The 23,266-nt window shown below is 45.3% G+C and overlaps 2 protein-coding genes across 5 annotated transcripts in view; one reads left to right on the top strand and one right to left on the bottom strand.

The window, feature by feature from the left end:
• Window positions 1–1,276: 1,276 nt before the first annotated feature.
• nt5dc3 (5'-nucleotidase domain containing 3) lies at window positions 1,277–12,824 on the top strand. 3 transcript variants are annotated; one of them, XM_018730042.2, is made up of 14 exons: window positions 1,277–1,703; window positions 2,489–2,673; window positions 3,648–3,722; window positions 3,925–3,980; window positions 4,223–4,313; window positions 4,694–4,831; window positions 5,666–5,726; window positions 6,369–6,471; window positions 6,858–6,959; window positions 7,587–7,668; window positions 8,450–8,536; window positions 10,013–10,153; window positions 10,283–10,347; window positions 10,604–12,824. In XM_018730042.2, exons 1-14 carry the CDS (start codon window positions 1,412–1,414, stop codon window positions 10,869–10,871), a joined length of 1,746 nt encoding a protein of 581 aa, XP_018585558.2. In that variant the 5' UTR covers window positions 1,277–1,411; the 3' UTR covers window positions 10,872–12,824. The 3 variants fall into 3 exon arrangements, with proteins under 3 accessions (XP_018585558.2, XP_018585559.1, XP_018585560.1); XM_018730043.2 differs by lacking the exon at window positions 1,277–1,703 and adding an exon at window positions 1,799–2,071 and having other exon boundaries at window positions 10,604–12,823; XM_018730044.2 differs by lacking the exon at window positions 1,277–1,703 and adding an exon at window positions 2,141–2,350 and having other exon boundaries at window positions 10,604–12,823.
• A 227-nt stretch (window positions 12,825–13,051) lies between these two features.
• stab2 (stabilin 2) overlaps window positions 13,052–23,266 on the bottom strand; it is a 35,861-nt gene continuing 25,646 nt past the window's right edge. For both annotated transcript variants that reach the window (XM_029247172.1, XM_029247173.1), the window contains exons 50-69: window positions 23,025–23,084; window positions 22,745–22,921; window positions 22,570–22,656; window positions 22,237–22,383; window positions 22,077–22,133; window positions 20,030–20,153; window positions 19,771–19,920; window positions 19,144–19,248; window positions 18,887–18,994; window positions 18,604–18,797; window positions 17,858–17,999; window positions 17,023–17,156; window positions 16,554–16,719; window positions 16,198–16,304; window positions 15,313–15,432; window positions 14,771–14,920; window positions 14,377–14,490; window positions 14,123–14,254; window positions 13,800–13,889; window positions 13,052–13,440 (exon numbers count right to left, since the gene is read on the bottom strand). In XM_029247172.1, coding sequence (XP_029103005.1) covers window positions 13,381–13,440; window positions 13,800–13,889; window positions 14,123–14,254; window positions 14,377–14,490; window positions 14,771–14,920; window positions 15,313–15,432; window positions 16,198–16,304; window positions 16,554–16,719; window positions 17,023–17,156; window positions 17,858–17,999; window positions 18,604–18,797; window positions 18,887–18,994; window positions 19,144–19,248; window positions 19,771–19,920; window positions 20,030–20,153; window positions 22,077–22,133; window positions 22,237–22,383; window positions 22,570–22,656; window positions 22,745–22,921; window positions 23,025–23,084 — 2,424 coding nt within the window. In that variant the 3' untranslated portion in view covers window positions 13,052–13,380. The remainder of the gene's footprint in view (window positions 13,441–13,799; window positions 13,890–14,122; window positions 14,255–14,376; window positions 14,491–14,770; window positions 14,921–15,312; window positions 15,433–16,197; window positions 16,305–16,553; window positions 16,720–17,022; window positions 17,157–17,857; window positions 18,000–18,603; window positions 18,798–18,886; window positions 18,995–19,143; window positions 19,249–19,770; window positions 19,921–20,029; window positions 20,154–22,076; window positions 22,134–22,236; window positions 22,384–22,569; window positions 22,657–22,744; window positions 22,922–23,024; window positions 23,085–23,266) is intronic.

Raw genomic sequence — 23,266 nt, 5'->3', positions numbered from 1 at the left:
GTACTTTTGTTTGTTGGTGAAATGCACTTTTGTTTACTCAGAGTGAATAAACTCACATTCATCATTTCTGAGAAAAGTGTTTGCAGACTGAATACATTCAGTGAATAAAATGTAACGCAAGTATTAGCAATCAGGAGAGTTTCGCGGGGTGGGAGGCAATACCAATAGCGGGGTTTGTCGGACGGGGACCTCGATGACCTCGATGACCTCAGCGGCCCCGCCCTCGGGTGAGCCGGTGCACGTGCCCGCGTGTTCAGAGTCCCCTGGTAGGAGTACTTTTGACATTTGCTTGTTATTTACTTTGAAGCGCGGACGACAGCTGAACATCAGCCGGGGCTGGAGGTATCACATGGAGGTGGAGGACAGCGCGGATAAACTGCACTTCAGTAATGGGTCTAAAACCGATAAACGCGGAATGCATCGAAGTTACCATCATCTTCATCTTGTTCATTCATCTCCACTTTCCTTCTTTTCCCACCGACCTTCTCCACTCTTCTGAAAGACAAGACACAGCGCCTACTGTTCGTGAGGACTGCGTGTTGATGCATTACTAGTTAATGCTTTGGCGCGCGACTGGAATTAATATATACAATATATAATTTACATAAAATTATATATATACATTTCAGAAAATGTGTGTGTGTGTGTGTGCTTTTTGCACTAATAGTACTGTTTGTAATTTGCGATTTATGCCTTGTGTTTTTTCTTTCCTTATGTCCTTACAATTTATGTCATCGACATCGGCTGCTGAGAGGATTCACAGAGTAAGAATTTCATTCGTATGGTGTAGCGAACTGTTTACTGTACACATGACAATAAACTCCTGAATCTCGAATATAAATACTTCAAAAGATGTTGTACAGGCAAAGGGTTCGTTACTACAAAGGTCGTAAGTCTGCCATCAACTGTCATGATAATTTCTTGGCAGGGTAGTTTTTTTGAGTCCAAGGGTGGAGGCAGCAAAAAATTGTAACGACTGGAAGTTCCGCCACAAAAAAAAGTGATGAAAATAATTATAATAACAAGAAATACAGTGTTCTAAATTAAAGAGATATGTCGTGTGGTGTAGTAACGCAACTAACACCTCTTTTTTTTAAAGAAAACGATAAAAATGGATAAAATATCTTCACTTTAAGTAGCGTAAAACAGCAAACGACGGTGCGCGCGCTCAGCACGCGGACTACAGGTCGGCGCCGCAGTGCGAAGCGAGCGCTGATTGGTCAGGACATCCTCCCCGTCAAGCGCGGTGCAGGAAATGACGCGTGCGCTATGTGGTGGGGATCGGGCTCGGCGCTGCCGTTACTGTGCTCGCGCGGGCACGAGGAGGAGGATACGACGGTCCGCATGCGGCGGTCGGGTGCTGCACATGCCGTAGTCTGGCAGCGCGCACAGCCCGGAGTGGAAACGAGCCATGGCGCCCCTCGGCTCGTGCCTCTCGAACCTGTTTACAAACAAGCGCACTTTCCTCCACGGACTGGCGCTGTGCCGTAGCGCTTTGCGCGCGTACTCCGGATTAGCGCAGCGCCCGAGGAGGGCGACTCGCTGTCCCGCCGGGAGGCTCGAAGTGCCGGTGGCCACTGGACCGGCGCGCCACGGTCCCCGAAGCGCCGCGGCGGCGCTGAGCACTTCGCGCTCCGAGCGGGGGCGGGGCGGGACCGGCTGGCTGTGGTCCATCTACCACGACACCAAGAAGAAGACGGAAGGTACGGTAATGTCCGTGTTGTGTAAAACACGGCGCCGTGTGTGCGCAGAGTAAACATCATCATGATAAACACACACCGTGACGGGCGGTAGGCTAAAAACAAGAGATTTCTGCTCACGTTACTCCCTGCGAAAGATTTAATTCGCTGAGGGAGGGAGCGCGGTCGGCGAGCGCGTTGACACATGACAGCTCGGCGGGGACTGACGTGACGGGAGGGCGCTGCTGTCCCCGGCAGCCTGGCTGCACACAGCAGCAGGGACACGACACGGCGGCCTTGCCTTCGTCCAGCATCTTCGTACGTATGGACCCTGATATGAGCAGGACGGAACCCCCCGGGAAAAGAGGGCTTATGATGATCAGATCACAAGGGTGCGTGATTCATTCATGTAGTCCCTCCTTCCTTGGATGACAGTTGTCTCTGTGCGATGATGGACAGTGAGGAGCAGGGACACCGGCTGGGACAGACTCGCCCAGGGTCATGTCAAGTATCCAAAACACTGTTAAAATGTACTACTGTATCTGCAAAATGTCAGTAATCCCAGACAGGCAATAAGGATTAAAGTGTCTCTAGAACATGTCACGTGCTCCTCAATGATGGGAGACTGAAGCTAAAACAACCTTTTTAATCAGAACTGAGCGTTCACTTTGGTGAGTTTTTTTTTGCCAGCGAATACAAGGGCACCGGCATCCTTTTGAGGAATCTGGGACATAACTGTAATACAGGAAGATTTTCTCTGTTTTTTTCACACAACTTATTCGGTATTTTTAATTCATGTCTGCCCTTAGATTCAATACCTATGATACTGAACAACGCCGTCAATCCCAACACCATCTTTGCCAACAATGAGATGAGCCTGCAGGACATCGAGATCTACGGCTTCGACTACGACTACACGTTGGCTTTCTACTCCAGCCACCTACACACTCTGATATTCAACATCGCTCGCAACATACTCATCGAAGAGCACAGGGTGAGCTGTTCTCTTAAACGGCTGATGCTAATTTTTATTATTCGTCAAGCGGTGATTTGTCTGCGGTGATAGATATTTGCCGTTAAACAAAGAAGTAAATGTGGAAAATGATGAATCCTGACACATTGTTGGATTTTGAACATGTACTCGGTATTGATAATGAAGACACAAATTCTTGACTATATCTTCAGTGTTCCTTTGCCTAGCAAGAGCTTTAATTGAGTTTACATTTATTTGGCTGATGCTTTCCTCCAGAGTGACTTAAAATTATTTACCCATTTATACAGCTGGGTAATATTACTGGAGCAACTTAGGGTAAGTACCTTGCTCAAAGGTACTATTGCTGCAGGCGGGAATCGAACCTGTGACTTTTGGGTCTAAAGGCAGCAGCTCTAACCACTGTACTACTAGCTGTCCCAATTTAAAATTATCCACTTACACTTTGCTGACGAATACTACAACAGAGTTTGAAGTGAAACTTTAACAACCTTCATCTTACAAGTATGTCCCCTTCACAACCACATTTCTTCCTAGTTAGGGAAAGAGAAACTCCATACAGTACTGTGAATTTCAGAGGCTATCCAAATCTGCTATGATAAAATCTGTTAAGATGCAAACAGATGGGGCACGTAAATTCTTGTTTGTTTGTGTTTTTCCAGAACAAATTTCTGATGAAAATGATAAAGAAGTGCCAGTTAGTTTTCTTAAAACTTATGTACTGTTTATATTTATTCTGTTAAATATTACGTAATGGCTACATTTCGAGTCTCTGTAGTCATGTCTGTCCTATACCAGCACTTTTAATACCGTTGTGCTTGTTTTAATTCCTTTTATGAAATTAATTTTAATAATTATCTTCAGAAACCCCCTGAAGCCCCACTAATAGATGCAGATTAATGTTAATAGACGAATGTATCCTGTTCTCTTCTGGATCGGTGCTGGGTTCTAATAAGAGATTTTCTTTTTTGCTGCAGTATCCTGAGGGACTGAAGGAATATGACTATATTCCTAATTTTGTGATACGGGGTCTACACTATGATGTTCAGAAGGTGAGGGAGCTTGGTTGTCTAAAAATGGAGATTTTATTATACTACTGCAGGTAAGGCGGAGGTTTCATTGTAATCACAGTACTGGACTGTAAGCCCACGGTGGGAGTGAGAAAAGAATGTGGTCTTTTAACGGTTATCATAGTTAACGTGTCTAACTGTATGATCAAAAATGTTGATCGTGTTTGTCTGTCGCCTGCCGCAGGCTTTGCTGATGAAGATCGATGCGTTCCACTACATTCAGTTAGGGACCGTGTACAGGTATGTGGGCAAACGTTTTTGGCAGTTACTAGGAACAAAATGCATGCAAACGCAGGCTCGGGTGCCGTGTGAAAGCTCACCATGTCCTGTTTTCTTTCTGAGCAGCTGAAACATGAATACAAATACTTTGGTGGTTTGCTGCAATCAGCTGTTTGCTGCTCTTTCACTGCTGTATATTGAGTACCATTTAGTCACATAAACAGCTTTGTTTTGTCATGACAAACATGTCCTCCTGTCCCCAGGGGCCTGAACCCGGTACCGGATAAGGAGGTCATCGCCATGTACGAAGGATCCCACGTACCCCTAGAAATCATGAGCGACTTCTACGGCAAGGTCAGGACGCGTCCGACACCCGTTCTTTGAGTTGACGTGTATACGGTTCGGTGAAAAAGCTCCATTTTCCCAGAAGGCAGTGTGCTAATGAGACGCGAATCTCGATTTTCTTAATTTCGTTATTATTAAAATAGATCGATGCTGAAATGCAAATGTTTTCCTTGCATCACTTTGTCCTTTTGATTGCTCTCTTTGCCATGGGAAGGAGAAAGAGAGGTGCACGGCGAAAACAGACTATGAAACGACAACTTACTGCGATACTGAGCTTGAGCGTGTTGGAGTTGAGCCATGGTTCAGTCGCTCTTTTTCTCCGTTCCTGTGAGAACTTCCGCTCGGCGCTGACCTGCTGTGATTTCCCCTTCCAACCCCCACCAATTTAGAGTTCCCACGGCCACACAATGAAACAGTTCATGGACATTTTCTCCTTACCTGAGATGACCTTGCTCTCCTGTGTCAACGACTACTTCATGAAGCACAACATCGACTACGAGCCGGTCCACCTCTACAAGGACGTCAAGGTGAGGCGTCAGCCTCGTCACCGAGTTTCCTACGATTTAAGTCACATCCACTCTCACTGAGGAGGAGCTTTGCTGTCACCGTGGCCATCCCCCACTTCTGTGTGTCCGTTCGGAATGACCGTCAACGTGAGGGTCGGGTGGGGGTGCGAGTCTCTTTCTCTCGTCCCCTTAGGAAAAGTATTTGATTTCTCCTGGGTCAAGTTTCAGTGTAGTAGTGTGTTTCTCCAGTTCCAGGCCGCACGAGGCATTGCCAACCCCCTCCCAGCCACGTTCTCCACAAGCCTGGGTCCACGTTCACCCGGCTTGGCAAACAGTTCCTTCAGCCTGTCAGACCCACTCCGGGGAGCACTAACCTTCATCTGTTTTTTTTCCATATTTGCCGGATAAGAAGGGAGAAAAAACTTTGTTTCCCTCTCATTTCAAATAATTATTCTCGGATGAATGGCATGAATGGTAAACAGCCTTCTTTTAACAGTCTTTGAAGCACTCCATCAATAACGTGAACTTCTGTCAACTGGGTACCTTTTAAAAAAATGCCATTTTGACTATAATGTGGTCTCTCTTTTCTTCCTTTCTGGGGAAATGGTTGCTAAGATTTTAGGCCGGTGCTAACGCTATGTGAATTAAAAAGTAACATGAACAGAATGTGGAAAGCATACATATTGTAGTCAAACACCCAAATCTTGTTCTTCACGCTCTGGAATTTAAACAGGACTCTTTTTTTTTTTTATTTTTTAAAGCCAAGTTGCGGCAGCTTGAATAGTTTTGATTTATGTGTGTTTTTCTTTTTTCCCCTCTCCAGACCTGACATCTCTGCTTTTCCTCACTTGACAGGAGGCGATAGGAGACGTACATGTGAAGGGGATCCTGTACCGCGCTGTGGAGGCTGACATTGGTCAGTATCACGGAGAAGCTCGTGGACTGTCGGAGCCAGACTGTGATTTTGGGTGTGATTTGGTGTAGATTAGCGTGTGACTTTGGCGAAGTACACACTGGAGTGCAACAGTAAACAGAAACACAGCAAACTGCTGGAGGACCCACGGTGAGCCGTAAATTATTTGGACTCCCATCATTAAATATCTTACATTCTTATTACCTGCAAGGTGAAGGTTGGGGGTGCAGCGTCAGCCAAGTCCAGGCTTCGGCAGAATGGGTCTAGGCACAGTGGACTGGAGTCAGCTGGGGTGGTGCGTACATGTAGTACGAACGTCCTCCGGTCGGCTCCCCTCGCAGCTGTACTGGGCACATCCAACTGGGTGAGCGCCCAGGGCAGTCCCAGGACACATCGCTGATACTATACCTCTCAGCTGGCCTGGGAATGCTTTGGGATCCCATTAGAGGAGCTTGATACCGTGGCTGGGTAAAGTGAGGTTTGCACCTGCCTGCTACCACCACCATAAGCCAGTCCAGGACAAGCAGCAGGAAACTGACTGACGTATAATGAAAAAAATGATCAAAATGATTGTTTCCCCTCCTGAGCCTCCATCTCCATCCATAAATATAATCCGTACTGCGTGTGCTGGCCGCTCCTTCACAGAGAAGTACATCTGCTACGGTGAGCAGACGCACGCGGTCCTGAGGAAGCTGTCGGAGAATGGCAAGAAGATGTTTCTTATCACCAACAGCCCCTTCGATTTCGTGTGAGTGTTGTCCTATGGATGTGCTCGTCCAGCACGTGCACGCGCACACTTGCGGACACACGCGCCCGCTGTAGACTGTTGCAAGCGCGGATCTTGCTTTGTCAAATAACCCGGCTCACAGGCACATTGCAAAAAAAAAAAAAAATCCAAGCAATGTTAAAAATGCAGTTCATACGTTTAATGGCATTGTCAGTTAAGAGTAAACCCTTGACTCTTAAACCTTGTAAGGGAATTTTCCATACCTCACGTGCGGAACCCAAAGGTCAGCGCTCCGTCTTCAAAAAGTAAGCAGACATGGATATTCGTCGCCGCTGCGTTGTTGTTAGTTACGCTCAGTTTCCCTGCGATGAACTGCGACCAGTGCTTTACTCTGACTTGTTCCATAGAGACCGGGGGATGAATTACATCGTCGGGAAGGACTGGAGGGACCTGTTTGATGTTGTCATAGTGCAGGCCGACAAGCCTGGCTTCTTCAACGACAGGAGGAAGTAAGTGCGCGCGTGCTGGAAGGAATCCCTCCCCACCGAATTTTTATACATTTTTCATATACAGTTCCATGCAGTAAGCATCTCATCATAGAAACCGTAATAAATGCCAATTTCTTAAGATCAGGCAGAAGCAGTACTTAGAATCTGTCCTACTCTTGAATGAGGAGACAAGGTGTAGAGTTAACGTTGACAGCGAGTAGCACTGCTGTCTCACAGCGCCTGGGTGGTGCGAGAGGACGTGGGTTCGATACCCGCTCAGTCTGTGTGGAGTTTGCATGTTCTGTCTGTGTGGGTTTCCCCTGGTGCTCTGGTTTCCTCCCACACTCCAAAGACATGCTGTTCAGTTTCCCCCATAGTGTGTGAGTGACAGAGAGAGTGTGTTCCACTGATGTATGGATGAGTGACCCAGTGTAAGTAGTGTATCTAGCAGTGTAAGTCACCGCGGTGAAGAAGGTGTGTGGGCTGATAACACTAGATAGAGTTCATTGGAGGTCACTTTGGACAAAAGCGTCTACTAAGTGAATAAATGTAAATGAACTGTTTGCTGAACAGGAGTTCCCCCTGCTCTGCTTTTCCTGAGCCCTAAATTGCAGGATCTATTTGTTCGTGTGCGTGTGTGTCTCGCAGGCCTTTCAGACGTGTCACCGATAATGGAGTCTTGCTCTGGGACAGGATTCACAAGCTGGAGAAGGGAAAGATCTACAAGCAGGTAGATAGATCTCTTCAGACACTTGTCAGTCCTGTGGTTTTCTCACAGCTGGGGTGAGTGCATAGTTATGGGTGTGCTGGGTGGCACAGCTTTTAACCTTCATCACCAGTGATCACTCCAGTTATTGGTTCAAATCACCTGCATGGATTTGATGCCTCCGAGAACATCAGCTCAGTACTGTGCTCTAGGTACATGGATTCTTGAGCTATGAATCCTGGATAAGTCTTATCTAAGACCAGCACTGGCAACTACTTAACATCTAAATAGCTTGCAGTCATGATGCGTGAGACAGTACTGTTTCCATGGCAATGCCACTTGTTCCAAAACAAAAAAAAACGTTGTCCACTGTAACGGAAAGTATTTCAAACTAAACGTGAAGTTGAAAATGAAAGTCACGTGATATTTTCACGGGTCTTCCACTCAAAGATAGTAAAAAGTACGAAATAGTTGTGGTGTGTGGAGTAGCGCTGACTTATCCGTACATGTCGCAGAAATTTTTCCGGGATGGGATTCTCTGTTAGGAGGATTTTTTTTGTCAGCGATAAACAGAAATGATACGCCAGAAGGGAAAGGGCAATACTGGATTGGCTGGCCATAGTCTGCTAGCCTAGACTGCCATCAGATCATATTACTGGTTTTTACCTCAAGATTTCTTCACCAAAGAAAACCAGAGAGGAAAAAAAAAATCTCGGTTTTTTTCTCAGCTGCCCACACAGGTAGATGTTGCTGTCGCAGTCACGCACCCGAACACGTGCGCAGCTAACGTCTGTTCCTTTTTCAGGGTAACCTGTACGAGTTCCTGCGACTTACTGGCTGGAGAGGCTCCAAAGTGCTCTACTTCGGAGATCACATCTACAGCGACCTTGCAGTAAGCAACAGCTCATCAATATTCATCTATTGTTGCTAGGTGTACTGCGTTCATTTGGAAGAAACTAAGTACAGTCCGACTGCGGAATAGCAAACACCAGAACAATGGATTTCGGGATCAACTGGCAGCGGCTAAAAACATACTTTTTAATTTTTGGAGAAAAAAAACGAAAACAAAACAAGTGCTCTCACCACCCTCTGTAGCGCTGTCCGCTCCTGGCCCGAGCAGGTGTCGTACCAGGATGTAACATAGCTGGTCAGGATGGACTCTGGAAGTTAGTGACCATAAGTGGGGACGCTTGGACCCTCCTCGACGATGGATGATGGATCTTGTGCCCACTTCAGGTCCTCAGTGATGGTATAAACCCATCACAACTCGCATTTTATATCAGCCAATCGGAGCAAGCCTAGGACAACGATTCAAGCCGAGTGCCTCCCTCTCCCAAAGTTTGCAAAGCAGGTTCTCGTTCGCGCACGTCTGGGAGCGCTTGTTATCCATTAAAGTTGTAAAATTTTATTTTAATTTAATAATTTACTTTTTTATTGGGCTCGTTTTTTCCAGCAACATATATACACGCGCATATCGATTTACATTTTCATATAATAAAACATTTTATGTACGTATATTTATGTATAGGCATATATGCCTATGTGTATATATTGATAAAGTACACTTAGTGAAAATATACTGTACTTATTGAAACTCCAAAAATCTTGAATTGAAAAAAAAATCAATTCCAGCAATGTATAGGTGTTGTTCCGGGAACGGCGGGTTTCTGGAGCGCTGCCCCCCTTCTATCGTCAGTTTCCTCTCTGGGTGGATAGTTTTGTTAGTTTCAAAACACACTCACATAATTGGGATGTACCCTACCCTGGAAATCCCACTAGCCATCTGTGGTAAGGAGGCCTGTGTTCCCTTGGGTGTCTAGCTGGCTGGTTCCCTCATTGTCATCAGTGATTAGTGACATGTGGAGTGAGTCAGCCAGGCCCCAAAGAGTGAGTAGTTCTCCCCTCCACACATGATGTGTATATTGACGAATGCTTATGTTGAACAATTTACATTTATTATGTTAGTTGATGCTTTTTTTCCCCCCAAAGCAACTTACAAGGTTAAGTGACTTTATTTAACCGTTTATGCAGCTGGGTATTTTTTTACTAGAGCAGTTTAGGGTTAGTATCTTGCTCAAGGCTGCTACAGCTGAAGGTGAGATTTGAACCTGCAACCTTTGGGAACCAAAGGCAGCAGTTTTAACCGCTGCACGACTGCAGAAACAGTCGAAAGGTGCGGGTGGCTCACGGTGCGCACGCCCGCGGAGGCGTGTCTCTGTTCGCTGCTTTTGCTTGACGGGGTGTCCTCCTTTGAGTCGAAGACTTATGAATTATGTTAATTTTTAAGAGAAAAGGGAGGGGGAAAAAAATTGATCGATGCGAAGTGTTTGAGTTTAGAGCGGTAGACTGAGACTTCCTCTCTCCCCAGGATCTTACTCTAAAGCATGGATGGAGGACTGGCGCGATCATCCCTGAGCTGAGGAAGGAGATCAAGATCATGAACACGGAGGAGTACATCCACACCATGACATGGCTGCAGGGCCTGACGGGCCTCGTGGAGCGTATGCAGGTCAGACCAGTAGGGGGCGCTGCCGGGGACAGATGCTACTTTTTAAGAGATCGGCGAGAGAGAACCAGCGTGCCTCTCCTCTTGTCTCACTAATAAATGTTTTTGGTGTTTTTCCGCTGCGCTCTGCAGGTGTACCGGGACCCAGATTCACAAGCCGTGGTGCAGGAATGGATTAAAGAGAGAGAGGAAATTAGGTAGTCTGGGAGGGGTGTGCTGGGAGACAGAAGAGGACCGGGGGAGGGGCGCCAAACATCTAGGTTAAATGTCCTGCAGCAGATTTATGGGATGGTTTTAAAAGAACACCTCTGTAAAGACATCAACTTACTTTGACAGACATACATTTTTAAAAGGCTCATGAAAGGGCCAAGTGATAAACATTGTTTTTGATGTGCTGTTCGTGTCCTTTGCTCGACAGATGTGAACTGTGTGTCTTTGTTTTTTCAATGGCAGATCACAGACAAAGGGCTTTTTCAACTCTCAGTTTGGGAGCCTGTTCCGGACCTACCACAACCCCACCTATTTCTCCCGTCGCCTCTCACGCTTTGCTGACATCTATATGGCCTCGCTCAGCTGCTTGCTTGACTACGACCTCCGCCACACCTTCTTCCCCAGGCGCAACCCGCTGCAGCATGAGTCTCCCTTCTGGCCGGAGCAAGGCGGCTTAAGCGCTGTTGGTATCCCTGCGCAGGCCCGGCGGACGCAGGTCTCGCCCGAGTAGAGGTGAACGGGCACCCTGCGTCCACAGAGGGATGCCCGGCAGTCAGGCCACTCCTGTGCACGGCCACGTCCGTGGGACTGGCAGTCTCGCATACACCTAAGTCATTGTAGACATCCTTAGGCTGAGTATCGTGACTAAGGCCCATCTTCTTGACCTGTGCCTTTGTGAGTCCAAACACCATTTCTGTGCTTTCACTTTGAGAGCATTTCACATATACTTTCTACCCCCACACATGAACTTCGCACAGATTTAACGCTTGTGTCGTAAAACAGTAGTTGCAAGGTAAAGATGTAGTAATGGTGTGCTTTTAACAATATTCTTTGTATAAAATTTCAGCGATCCGTTATGCTCAGTATCTTTAGATACGTGTACTGTGTACATTCAGGAAAAGCTAGAATAATTTTGTGTAAATTTAAAGGTAAGCCTTTGGGACACACCAGGCTTAATGTCAAGCAGTCTTTTCATACGTGACTACTGTATTGCTGAATCTATTTAGCCAATTACACAGTCCGATTCACACCACTGTCATAATTCATATATCTAAAAGTATAAAATATGATTAAGGATTGTCTTCAGAACGTAAATCTAAGGGCACAGGACAAAGGGATTTGCTGGACTATGTCATGCTAGAGAGGAGCAGTAGAACAGATAAAAACCTGAATGAAATGTTTCAGTGGGATGCCTTACATTAGTCATAAATAGATGTATATATTTTTAGTAACTTCAATACTTCCGCACTGCCCTCTTAATTTATGTTCTTTCAGTATCAGTTTTTCCAGTATAAATAATTAATTCATTCAAAACATGGTGTGTTGACTGCACAGTTTTATAAGGGAGGGTAAATCACTAATAATCCCACAGAATTATGTTAGTCTCCATTTTCGCAGCAGTTGGATTAGCAGGAGGTTCATAGAAAAGGACTATTTTTCTATAGAAAAAGTTAGTTGTCTTTTTCAACTTTCTTGAACTTCTGGTGTAATTTAGGATATATATGGGTGTTTAAAGTTTTGTACAATGCTATTTTTTTTTAAGTGCATGAAACCATAATGCTTCGATTCATTTATCCACTTATTTTATTGAAATGTGTGAGCACTGAAGTAAGTGAAAACATGAGCAAAGGATGGCAGGATTAAAACTTCCTGTGATTGTTTTACAACCATTTAAACATATCTTGGTTTCCACAAAGTGACAAAGCTATAGGAAAAATCAGAGGCACTGGCTTTGCACAAGGCTTGGAAGGGAAATACTGAGATAATGGAATTTAAGGATGTTGTTCATGCAGTTTTCAGTCAGAGTGCTCCAGTTTGACTGTGATTTTTGGAAAGTCAGTGTTTTTGTTTACACTTGTATGGTGTTGCCTCTGCTTTTTCATTGATTTCAGAATGTATTCTGCAATTATTTATTAAAAAATGGCTGGCTCCTTGTGAAGACTGGTGTATTAGCCTTTTAAAAATTATATTTCAGTAGTTATAACTACAGAACATGTACAAATCAGTAGAGTCGGTGAATATTTTCACTTCCACCGTAGAGAGTCAAATACGGGTGCTGGGAATGTACTGCTTGTTGACCTTGGTGAGTGATGTGAGGGTGAAGCGATAACGGATCATAGCGTTAGGCTCCTTGCAATTCATCTGATCCCCACTCCAGTTGGAAACCTAGCCCAGAGGAACTGGATCCAAGCCAGCATTGCTACCTGATCTGACAAAGCTGTTGTATTGCATCACCATGACAACATTTAAATACTGGCTGCCAGCCAGTGTTAGTGTGTATTGTTCAATGAGGACTTTTCAAAAACCCCAGGGATGTGTAGATGTCCAACGCTACTCTTGGGATAGAACAAGATGGCTTACAGGCAGTCTGGGATTTAATTTAGGCATTGGAAGTTTTTCTGGGCAAACGCATATCTACATGTCTGGCAAATAAATTGTCAACAACTGGTAAAAATATCTCAAGCAAAGAAGCACAATTCAAAATTTTATATGCTCATATGTACCAGATAATTCTAATAATAGAGTAAACTGACATGGTTTGTAATATTGTACACTAAAGATCATTTAAATTTATTTTGCTGTGGTTTTTGCAGCAGAAATTAAATTTTTTTATCCTACTTGTACTGTATTTACAGCTGCACAATATACCTTTGGATTAAATTTACAATTTACTCCTCTAATTCAACTAAAAAAAAATCTCTTGTAGGTCTCATTTCTCATTTAACTACAGTGAAAATTTCAACATAGAGCAACTTCAAAAACTATGAGCAACAATGATCGTCAAAGAAAGCACAAGAGAGCTAAGTGCAAACATAAGGTTCATGTGCTTCAAATTATGAGGATCTTATGTTTCAAATTAACCAAATTCATCTAATCAGAGTTATCCACAGTTTGTTCCCTTCATCTTGCCTGCAGAAGGTTGGCATGGTTCCACCATTTTTCCATTTAGACAGGTACAGCAGGAATCAGACATGAAGGATCTTCAACACTTCCGACCATTTTCACCAGCACTGTTAATTTCAGCTGTCCTGGAGCAGGTCATAAGCGCCGCCATCCACTACATGATGTTTATCTTCATCCTGGAACACAGCAGAGTACAACTGTACCCTTAGATTTTCACGTAAAAGTCAGCCTTGAGATCCAAAGAGAGGGGACACCAAAACTGGTTATGTGGTGCTCAAAATAGCTTGATGTCTGAAGCTGAATGGAGTACTAGTGGAATACAGTGGTACCTACAGGGAATACAGAAGGCTCAACGAAAGAGAAGGATGTATCTATAAGGACTCCAGAGGATGTTTTGGACATACCTAGAGATGGGCCATGAAAGGGGGCTGCACAGTAACTAAAGCAGGACCAGAGTACTGGGTAAATGTGCCTGCAGGACAAATAAGAGCAGGTGACTTCAGGGAGCCCTTATGAGGAAAGGGAAAATACTTACAGGAAGCCCTTGGGAGGAGCCCGACTCATACACAGGGTTGGAGATGTTTGGGTCTGACACCACCACCGCTGCATCATTGTCTTCATTATCCTACACAGAAATGAAAGGGTATAGTGTTGGAACACTTTAAAGCTATGCCTCCCCAGATAACAGCATATTCCCAAAGTTGCAATAATGCAGCAGTCATGTTATTTTACAGCCATAACACCTCAGAATGACAAAAACAAAATACGCACTTTCTTAGAAACTAAGGAACTCTTCACAACACCAGCCAAGTCAAAGGCACCGCAGTAACTCAACAGAGAGCAAGGCCAAGCGCTCACCTTGAAGTAATGAAAATGAAAGGGTTTGGAATTTTGAGTGTAGAAGCGGTATCCAGCAAACCCTGCCACGGCTACAAGCAGTGCCACCAGCAGGACCCCTAGGCCTACGCCAACTTGGTGTCCTTTATGGAACTGTGAGATGAGATAGAGCAGGACGTGTGTCTTTGTCATGGCAAGGTAGCCTCAAACCCCACACCATCTCCTGTTCATCAATTTGGTAAAGAAGAAGAAACAAGCAAAGGGCTTGCTCGCACCTCTGGTTCTGGAGGTGGGGCATGCAGAGGCCCCTGAAGGACATGGATGATCCCATTTGATGCCAAGATGTCCCATTCAACAATGAAGCGGTCATTGATGTAGCGCATGGGTGTCTGAAAGGTGGTGAAGAAGCAGGGTCAGCAGACAATTACTTTGTCCTATTACTCTTGTGCTTAAACAAAATTTATATTCAAGGAGGATCAATTCAGGTGACCTTTTCAGATGTTTCTGTTAGTAATTTGTCTTTATAAAAATGAAAGAAAAAAAACCTGTCCATTAATTGGACTCGGAAGTTACAGTATTTACCCAGCATGTACTTCCAGCCATTAAAATAAATGAAAGCTATACTATATTTATTGGTCCCCTTCTGTCCTGAGTGCTCTTCTTTCTCACCAGTACACTGGGGTTGGTGAAGTTTGCAATGCCCAGGACCCTTAGGCTGTGACCCAGCCTGGTTCTAATCCGAGTACCGTTGGTCATGTCCTGGAAGCAGACTGCACCACCATCTGAGAGGTGATACTCTATGTCCCGCGTCGACAGTGTCTGGTCAAAGAGAATATAGGATACACAAGTTGTTGTGCACGTCCTCGTCGAAAGAAAAGAGCAAGGTTGAAAAAAGGAGATGCAGTGAGTAGCACTGGAATGCCTGGGGTTAATGAACTATATCTACAGCATCAGGTTGGCACTTGGCTTAGGCACTGCAAAATAACTCTCACTAATGCATAACCACTGTGTGACTTTCCACTGTATTAGCTGTCCATTAATGTACTCAGTTGGGTTTTATCCATTGCGATTCATTCCCATAATTTGCTGATCTCCTACAAGTCTGCCCATCGTATTGGAGAAAAAGGCAATAACAGAAAAAGTACGCAGAGCAGGGCGGTGAAAAGAGGGAGCAACACAGCGGGTGAAAACCCCCGTGCGTAACCTCTCACCTGGTTCTCATATAGTCCGTTGTTGTCCGGCACAAACAGGGTGGACTGGATGGACAAATTGCTGAGCCGCTTGACAAACTCCTTCCCCAGCTCAGAGCTGCTGGAATAGTTTATGATTTGCTGAAAGAAAAGCACGGGAGGAGAATACACTTAATGGGATATTGCACACAGGACAATGTTACTACCGACACATGTCGAGATGTCTTCTGAAAAAACATGGTAAACTGTACAATGCGTTGACCATACTGCTTCATATTAGAGCTTGAACACAAATTAATATATAAAGCCTTGAAAACAGATAGAGTAATACCGCGCCCAACGTCATTTTGTGTTGCGTCGATTTCGACTTTACGTCGGTTTCTTGTTAAATACATATGGAAGAATACAATTCGTCTTCAGTCGGCTGACGCGACTTTATGTCGGTCAGCCGGAAATATTAAAAACCGCTAAAAACTTAAAAATCACTCAAAACAATAAAAAAGTGTAAAATCAAATAAAAATAAACATTAAAAAAATATAAAATAATATATTGTAATCTATAAAATCAATTAAAAGCTTAAAAATAAAAAATATACTGTTTTCTTTACCTGCCATTTTTTTGGATTTTTTATTTTTTTTTGTTGTTTTTTCTTTACTTTAGCATTAATTTAAGTGTATACACTTAAGGGGGGTGCTTATTAGGGGTTTAGAGGGGGTCTAAATCGGTTTTTTAGGGGTTATTTCGTTTTCCGTCGTTTTTCGACTCAAGTCGCGGCCTTTGGAACCGATTACCGACGTAGGGCGAGGTATTACTGTATCCACAAACTGGAGAACACTAGCACAGAGAGGCATATTCACACTCAGCGCAGGAAGGTGGAAAATATTGCTCAGGGCTGGGACACTCACGGACAGGAAATTGGAGAAGATCGGCCTGGACGCAAGGACCTGCATGAGGTTTCCGCTGCAGGTGTAACCGTCGCCGACGTATCCGGCTTTACAGGCGCAGCTCACGTCTGCGATGGAAGAAAAAAAAAGCTCCCCGGTGACAAACCACCAGCAGCTGTTCTGGCGCACTTCCCCCGACACCTGGTACAGATGTGCCCGAGCCAAGAGAAACTACAATACCCAGCCGATATGTGAAATATATCTCAAATCAGGTCGGGAGATGAATGTCGGTATGATTACGTACCCAGATCCCAGGTCTTTTTTTTACTGGCATTTTATACTGTATTTTTACAGAAAACATGGCTGGATTTTCGTACCCTTCACCCGGTAGCAGAAGACATCCCAGGTCTCGCTCAGATTGGCTCGTGTGCCGTAGTCCACGATGCCGACATGGCCGAAGCCGCACGTGAGGCTGGAGAAAGTCGTGGGGTAGCCCACTCGGGCGTTTTCCAGCCAACCGGCCGAGCAAAGGCTGAAGCCGGCCTGCGAGACGCACACATACAGACATGCGCTCACACAGCCGTGGCAAAAGTAGCGAAACCCATTTTGATATATGACTTATTTGTCCGTCGTACTTTCCGGGGCGCTCCACGTACCGAGCCTCCACGGATGACGACGCATCTAATATTACCGATGCGGTTCTGACGCACCGTCTCTCCTTCTCTCGACTCAAAGGATACGCAACGGTGGCATTCCAGCGTACAAGCGTGTGTGAAAAGTAGCAGCTGGATGAAGCAAAGATCTTTCTCCGTTAAACGATATGCGAACGCGCAAAACGGACCTCACCTGCTGCGCGTAGGACAGCTGAGTATAGGAGGCGATGACAGCGCCATCCTTCCTACAAGCATCCTGCGCCTCGGCGTAGGTGAGCTTGTACTGTCCCTTGGGGGAGCGCAGGTGGAATACGCCCATCTTCTTGTCTGAAGAGATGAGATGACAAGCTCACGTCTCGACACCTGCTCGCCGTCGTTACCCGGCAACCACCGCTCTGTGGGATCTGCAGCTCCAGCCCATGGGAACCGCAGGGTAAACCGATCGCTTCTATAACAGCTTTACTCGAGTAATTATTCAGTCGCTGGCGGTTTCAGGTTTAAACGTATCCCAAAGCCCTTAGGATTGCGCTTCTCAAAGATGGGAACTGTCACCCCCTGGTGCCATCCTCAACTTAGAAACACGAGAGCCACTCAAAATCTGCTTGTAAATCAAAGTGAAGTCAATTTTTTTTGCAAGCAATGTGTAAGATGTGTCTTTACAGCAATAGTAAATTCAGACGGTAAATTTGTTTCGAAAACATGGGTCATTTCTGCAGTATTATCAGTACTCTTCAGGCAGGATTGGTGATATAAATACAAAATAATGGGAAAGAAGCACATCACAGAGGTTCAAAAGCCACACAAATTAACAAAAGGAATCTAGACATACAACTAAGTTTTTTCTTATTGGACTTCTGCTCATTTTTCTCTACATCTCTCAGATATGGTAAACTGAATGATTTTAAGTCAAGGATTTACTGTACTGTATTCTCAGACCTCAGGTTACCCCAGAGCCGGGGGGGGGGATGGGATTCACCAACTTTCCCTACAGGTGATGCGAGGGATGGAGCAGGTGGACAGCATCTCACCTTCATAGTGCAGGTCGGTGCACAGTGCATCCACATTGCACTGTCCGTTGTCCTGGGCACAGCGATTGATGGGCAATTCTTTCACCTCACAGGTGACACCGTCACCGATGTATCCACTCTTACATTCACACTTCTTTTTTCCCTTTAACATAAAACACACACACACAAAATGTCAGATGTCAGTGCCTCTCCTTTTCTGTTTCACTGAAGCACCTGTGCCTACGGGCGTCACGGTGAGAAGCGCTGCTGTCTCACAGCGCCTGGGTGGTGCGAGAGGACGTGGGTTCGATCCCCGCTCAGTCTGTGTGGAATTTGCATGTTTTCCCCGTGTCCGTGTGGGTTTCCTCCGGTGCTCTGGTTTCCTCACGCAGTCCAAAGACACGATGTTCAGGTTCACCCATAGTGTGTGTTTCACTGATGTATGAATGAGTGACCCAGTGTAAGTAGTGTATCTAGCAGTGTAAGTCACCACGGTGAATGAGGTGTGTGGGCTGATAACACTACACAGAGTTCACTGGAACTCGCTTTGGAGGAAAGTGTCTGCTAAATAAATAAATGTGCATCATCGTCGAAAAGTAATGGATCCAAAAAAGTCTGGAGCAAAGCAAAAAGTTTTGAGAAACAACATCTGAAGGACGACAGTCTAAAGGTGCGCCTACGCGAAACATCCTGGCTGGTTGTTAGGGCTGCAAGCATAACAGGAGTAAAAGCGGGGTAAAGGTAACGGGCAGGGGGTTGGTTCTCACCGGGCCAAGCATGGTGCAGGTTGCGTGCTCGTGGCAGCCCCCTCCATCGGCAGCAGAGCACAGGTTGATGGGTGCGCATGCGTGACCATCTCCCTGGTACCCTTTGAGACAGGCGCAAGTCACCTTCACCCCCTTCTGGGTGCACTTGGCAACCTTGGAACACCCGCCGTTGTTCAGCTTGCAGAGGTCAGCAACTGGGCGACAGAGTGAGGCACCGGTTGGCGAGGCAGACAGTGCTTTCTGCTGCCATTTAAATTTAACGTCGGTAGAATTTCCAGCCCACCTGTACAAGCGATTCCGTCTCCGTCGTAAAACGGCTTGCACTCGCAGGTGTTGTTCGCCTTGCACACGGCATTGGGCGAGCACGCCGGGGTACAGGCGGGCTCTGCGGCTGAGAGGAGGAGGGCACTGGTCAGATTGGCATCCGGTCGCACCGAGGATGACGCCGTTTCTGCCGAACGCTAGATGAACCGTAAGCAGCCGGAAGGAGGTGCACTTCGAGGCCCGCAGAGCAGAGGAAGCTGCCCCGCTTCAGTTTACCTAGCTGGGACTCGCAGCGAGGCCCGGTCCAGCCCTGGTCGCAGAAGCAGGAACCGGTTCCCATCCTGCCCCGATCACACGACCCATGTTCGGTGCAGTTGCAAGCTGCAGTCCCAAAGACCAAAAGGAAAAAACGTTGCAGGGACATGAAGAAAAACAAGCGAACGCTGCATCGTATTTCGACTGGGATCTTCACCTTAATCTTAATCAGGCCACATATTTCACGCTCTTCATCGCACGAATAACATACTCGTATGTATGCCGGAACGTGAACTGATCACTTAAATGGATTAATTATTACATTACACTAAAGTGAGGCACTGTGTGCTCCAGGCAGTCAGCACTCTATTTAGAGCGACCCAGATAATCCTCGGACTTTGGCACGCGGTGTTGCCAGCCTTCTTCCGTCTGACACATCGTGCCCCTTTACGTGCTATGAAAAACCTTTTGCACGTATGCAAATTTGCTCTACCTTGATTTTTATATACTTTATAAATTCTTGAAACGGGTGAAGATCAAGTATTGCGAGAAAACCTTAAATATGAGTAAGGGGTGGCACAGGGTTGGGGGAATAAGGCAAAGGGGGCAGAATGGTTGAGCAGAGTATCCGGGAGGGCCCGTACGCACTCTGGCAGGAGGATCCATAGTGGCCTTCGAGGCAGAGCTCACAGGCCGCACCCCGGAAGCCGGGGTCACACGTGCAGGTGCCATTCCCCAGGTGCCCCTCGTCACACTTCCCGCGGCTTCCGCAAGGAGATTCTGGCCCCCCAGGGCAGGCTGCAGGCCCGGGAAGAAGGCAACGCGAAGCGGTAAAATCACTGGAAATTCCTTCGGCAACGCAGATCAGCGAGGACAACGGTATTTTCGAGACGATGTTGACACTTACCCAAGCAGTCTCGACCGTAGTACCCAGGACAGCATTTGGGAGTCCGGAAGGGCACGCTGCATATGGATTGACACTGCATCATTTGGTTCGTAATACGATTTGGCAGGCCGCATTTACTGATCTCCTGCATCCACATTGTGGTAAGAAAAAAAGAGGAAGCATAATTTTACATAAACAGCTAGATTTTTTTTAAAAAGGATTCAGGCTGTATATTTCTTTATGACTGTTTTATGGTACACCCACCCCTCTCGCTTAACGGGGTTAAATCGCTCTGAGAAATCACCCCATAAGGCAAATTTTCTCAGGCGGGGGATTGAATTACCATTATTTCTTCCGGAAAAAATAATTGGTTCCTGGACGGAAAATGTGTCACTTAAAATGAATTAGAAAACTAAAATAAAAGTAAAAAAAGAACATTTTATGCATGACAATAGCAACAGCAACATATTTTGTATTCGTAACCAAAATTAGAATTTCTGTGTTTTTTAATGTCATACTTTCATTCCTTTATTTATTGACGATAACCACTTGCCTAATGCAAGGAAACAGTGGTCCAAAGTCTACCGCACAAGCACAGGGTGAGGCACCAGACAGAGACATTTTGATAATTTGGCTCATGGATGTTCATGACATAAAGAAATAAATTTCCCAAGGTCACTGTCAGTGTCCTTTGTGCTGCAAAAATCATGTCGGCACTAACCCAACAGTGCTGTGCAGTGTTACTTACACTATTGCTAGATGATCTTCATTTGATTGCAACATCGATGTTTTATTTATGCATTTGTAAAGGTACACATTGATTCATTTAGTTGATGCTTTTCTCCAAAACATCTGACAATTCTTTACCCATTTCTACAGCTGGGTAATTTACTGGAGCAATTTAGGGTAAATACCATGCTCAACAATACTACAGCTGGAGGTAGGATTTAAAACTGTGACCTTGGGGTGCAAAGGAAAGGGCTCTAACAGCTACGCTACTAACCGTCCCATCCCATCATAGCCTGCATAACAAGCTACGCATGCAATCGGTGCTGTTCCTGTAACGCTGGCACTCATGCCTAGAGGTGTGTGTTTGGGAGGTAGCACAAAGAAGGAGGGAGGAGGAACAATGTGCTCCCAAGCATTTATTTACATCTCCCCTGGCAGTAGTAAGGTGCACGACCCCAACTAGGAGACCAGAGTGTGCATCCCGGTCAGAGAGAACCCGCATTGAGTCCCTCACTCTTATCCCTCACCAGTCACCAGTTTCGAACAGCAAGAAATAAAACGTAACAGATTTATAATTTATTTCTATAAGGTCTCAAAGGACCTAGGTTCATCCTTGAACAAGGTACCTACCTTAAATGGATACAGTAAAAATTACTCTGTTGTATAAAAGGGTAAATAATTGTGACACTAAGTCACTTTGGAGAAAAGCATTAGCTAAATATATTTCTAAAAACTTATCATAAATTATGATAATTCTGTTGTTTTAGTTGTGTTATTTGATTCAAATTGACCAATGGTTGTAATTTCTTGAGACTGTCAATACGAAAGGACACTGTTCTCCCATTTTGTGCTGCAGTACGCAGAATTAAGTTTCCGGAGATAATTCATTCATCGCATTCTGTAATTTCCTTAAATACACAATGTTTATTCCATGTTTTCTTTGTTACTGCGTTGAACGACTGCTCTGAACTGATAAGCAGGAATGGGACTTGTGTTGAGAATGAGTGCACTTTCATGGAAGTAATATGACTAGAAAATGGGCAAAAATGCTGTTGCAATAATTTCTAACCTGATATAGGAAAGAAGGGTATGTATTTTTGAGTGACTACAGCGATACCTGTTACCTGACAGATATGTGCATGCAATTTTTTTAAAATTCAGAAACAGAACTTATACAAAGTTATTCTGTGTCTTTCACAAATCACATTACCTGTACGGTGACAACGACAAGTTATAGTGCTTGGGGTGCCTTCTGTTCACCTGCCTAACTACTGCCCATGTTTTCCCTGAAGCTGACTGTAGAGTAGAAGATACCTGCATAGATAGGAGATATTCATACCTTTAGTTTACTTCCTGGGGGACATTGCTGAGATCTGGAACACTGCCCACATGCAGCCTGTGAGATGATGACAGAATCAGGTCCTATTAATCACCACCATGTTTTCCTAGGTGACCAGAATAGTGCATGTGGCACTTGTTGACTCTGATGCAATGCCTGCCTTGATCTCAAGGACGTTTGTGGTGTCACAGCGTCCTCCGAGGCTCGGAGGAGTCAGCAGGCAGTCAATCCCATAAGCAATCCCTCCATTGAAGGCCATATGTCTCCGCACAATCCTGCACTTCCTGTCATTCAGAAAGAGGTCACCCTGTCGGACACAGGACAGCAGACCTTCAAGGGTTGGTAAACATCCAGGTGCAGAAGAAGGAGTCACTTGTTCTATCTTTATAACAAAAAAATTACCATTTTTATAACAACAGTTTTAGAATTGTTCTAAGCCCAACATCCCAACAGTTCAGAAACACATATAACGTTTAACACATTCAACACTCACTATTCTGTCTTCTTCCCCACAGGTGACCCGGAGTTCAGAGCCTTGGAGGGTAGTCAAAGTGGAGTATACCAGATCACTGGTTTGCACCTTGGAAGGGTGGAAGAGCGTATTGAAGGTTAACAATGTTTGATTAAGAAGGCCTAGTAGTGTGTAATAGCAGGTGGGAGGTCCTCACCTCAGCATCGCGAACCACATGATATTTGAGGTACTCAACTAACTGGGCACGGTTCTGGTTGTTGTAGAGGAAATCTTTCTGTGCCTGGGGAAGGCTGTCCATGGCCCGGTCCGTAGGCCAGAATAGCGTGACAGGCTGATGGAGGTGGTCGTACAACAAATTCAACACCCCGGTGTCCTAGAACAACACAATACCCGTTTCGGGATAGGCAGACAAAGCAGTAACTGTCCAGGAATGCCACACAGGATACAAGAGAGGAAATTCAAAAAGTGATGCTGACCTCCAGCAATTTACTGAAAGTTTTATATCCAAAGTCCTTGGCCAAATCTGTGAGGTTTTGCTGTTGGAACACAAAACGGATATCATTTTATTGAGACAAATACAAATGACTGATGTTGATGTATAGATGCACATAATGCTTTTACACAGAAGACTGCAGTATGAATGAACCAACTCACTGCGTACAGGCTTCCCTTGCATAACGAACACACACATTATGAGGATTTGTACTTAGATGCATAT

This window comes from Scleropages formosus, chromosome 21 (genome assembly GCF_900964775.1).
Source record: "Scleropages formosus chromosome 21, fSclFor1.1, whole genome shotgun sequence".
NCBI classification, from domain to species: domain Eukaryota; kingdom Metazoa; phylum Chordata; class Actinopteri; order Osteoglossiformes; family Osteoglossidae; genus Scleropages; species Scleropages formosus.
This window is presented reverse-complemented; position numbering and strand designations above follow the sequence as displayed.

What these genes read in the sequence shown, in the direction of transcription:
- nt5dc3 (XM_018730042.2), top strand. Translation starts at nt 1,412, where the DNA reads ATGGCGCCCCTCGGCTCGTGCCTCTCGAACCTGTTTACAAACAAGCGC. An exon ending in CACCAAGAAGAAGACGGAAG is followed by an intron (nt 1,704 to 2,488) that starts GTACGGTAATGT and finishes GTCTGCCCTTAG; the next exon opens with ATTCAATACCTATGATACTG. An exon ending in AACAGCCCCTTCGATTTCGT is followed by an intron (nt 6,472 to 6,857) that starts GTGAGTGTTGTC and finishes CTTGTTCCATAG; the next exon opens with AGACCGGGGGATGAATTACA.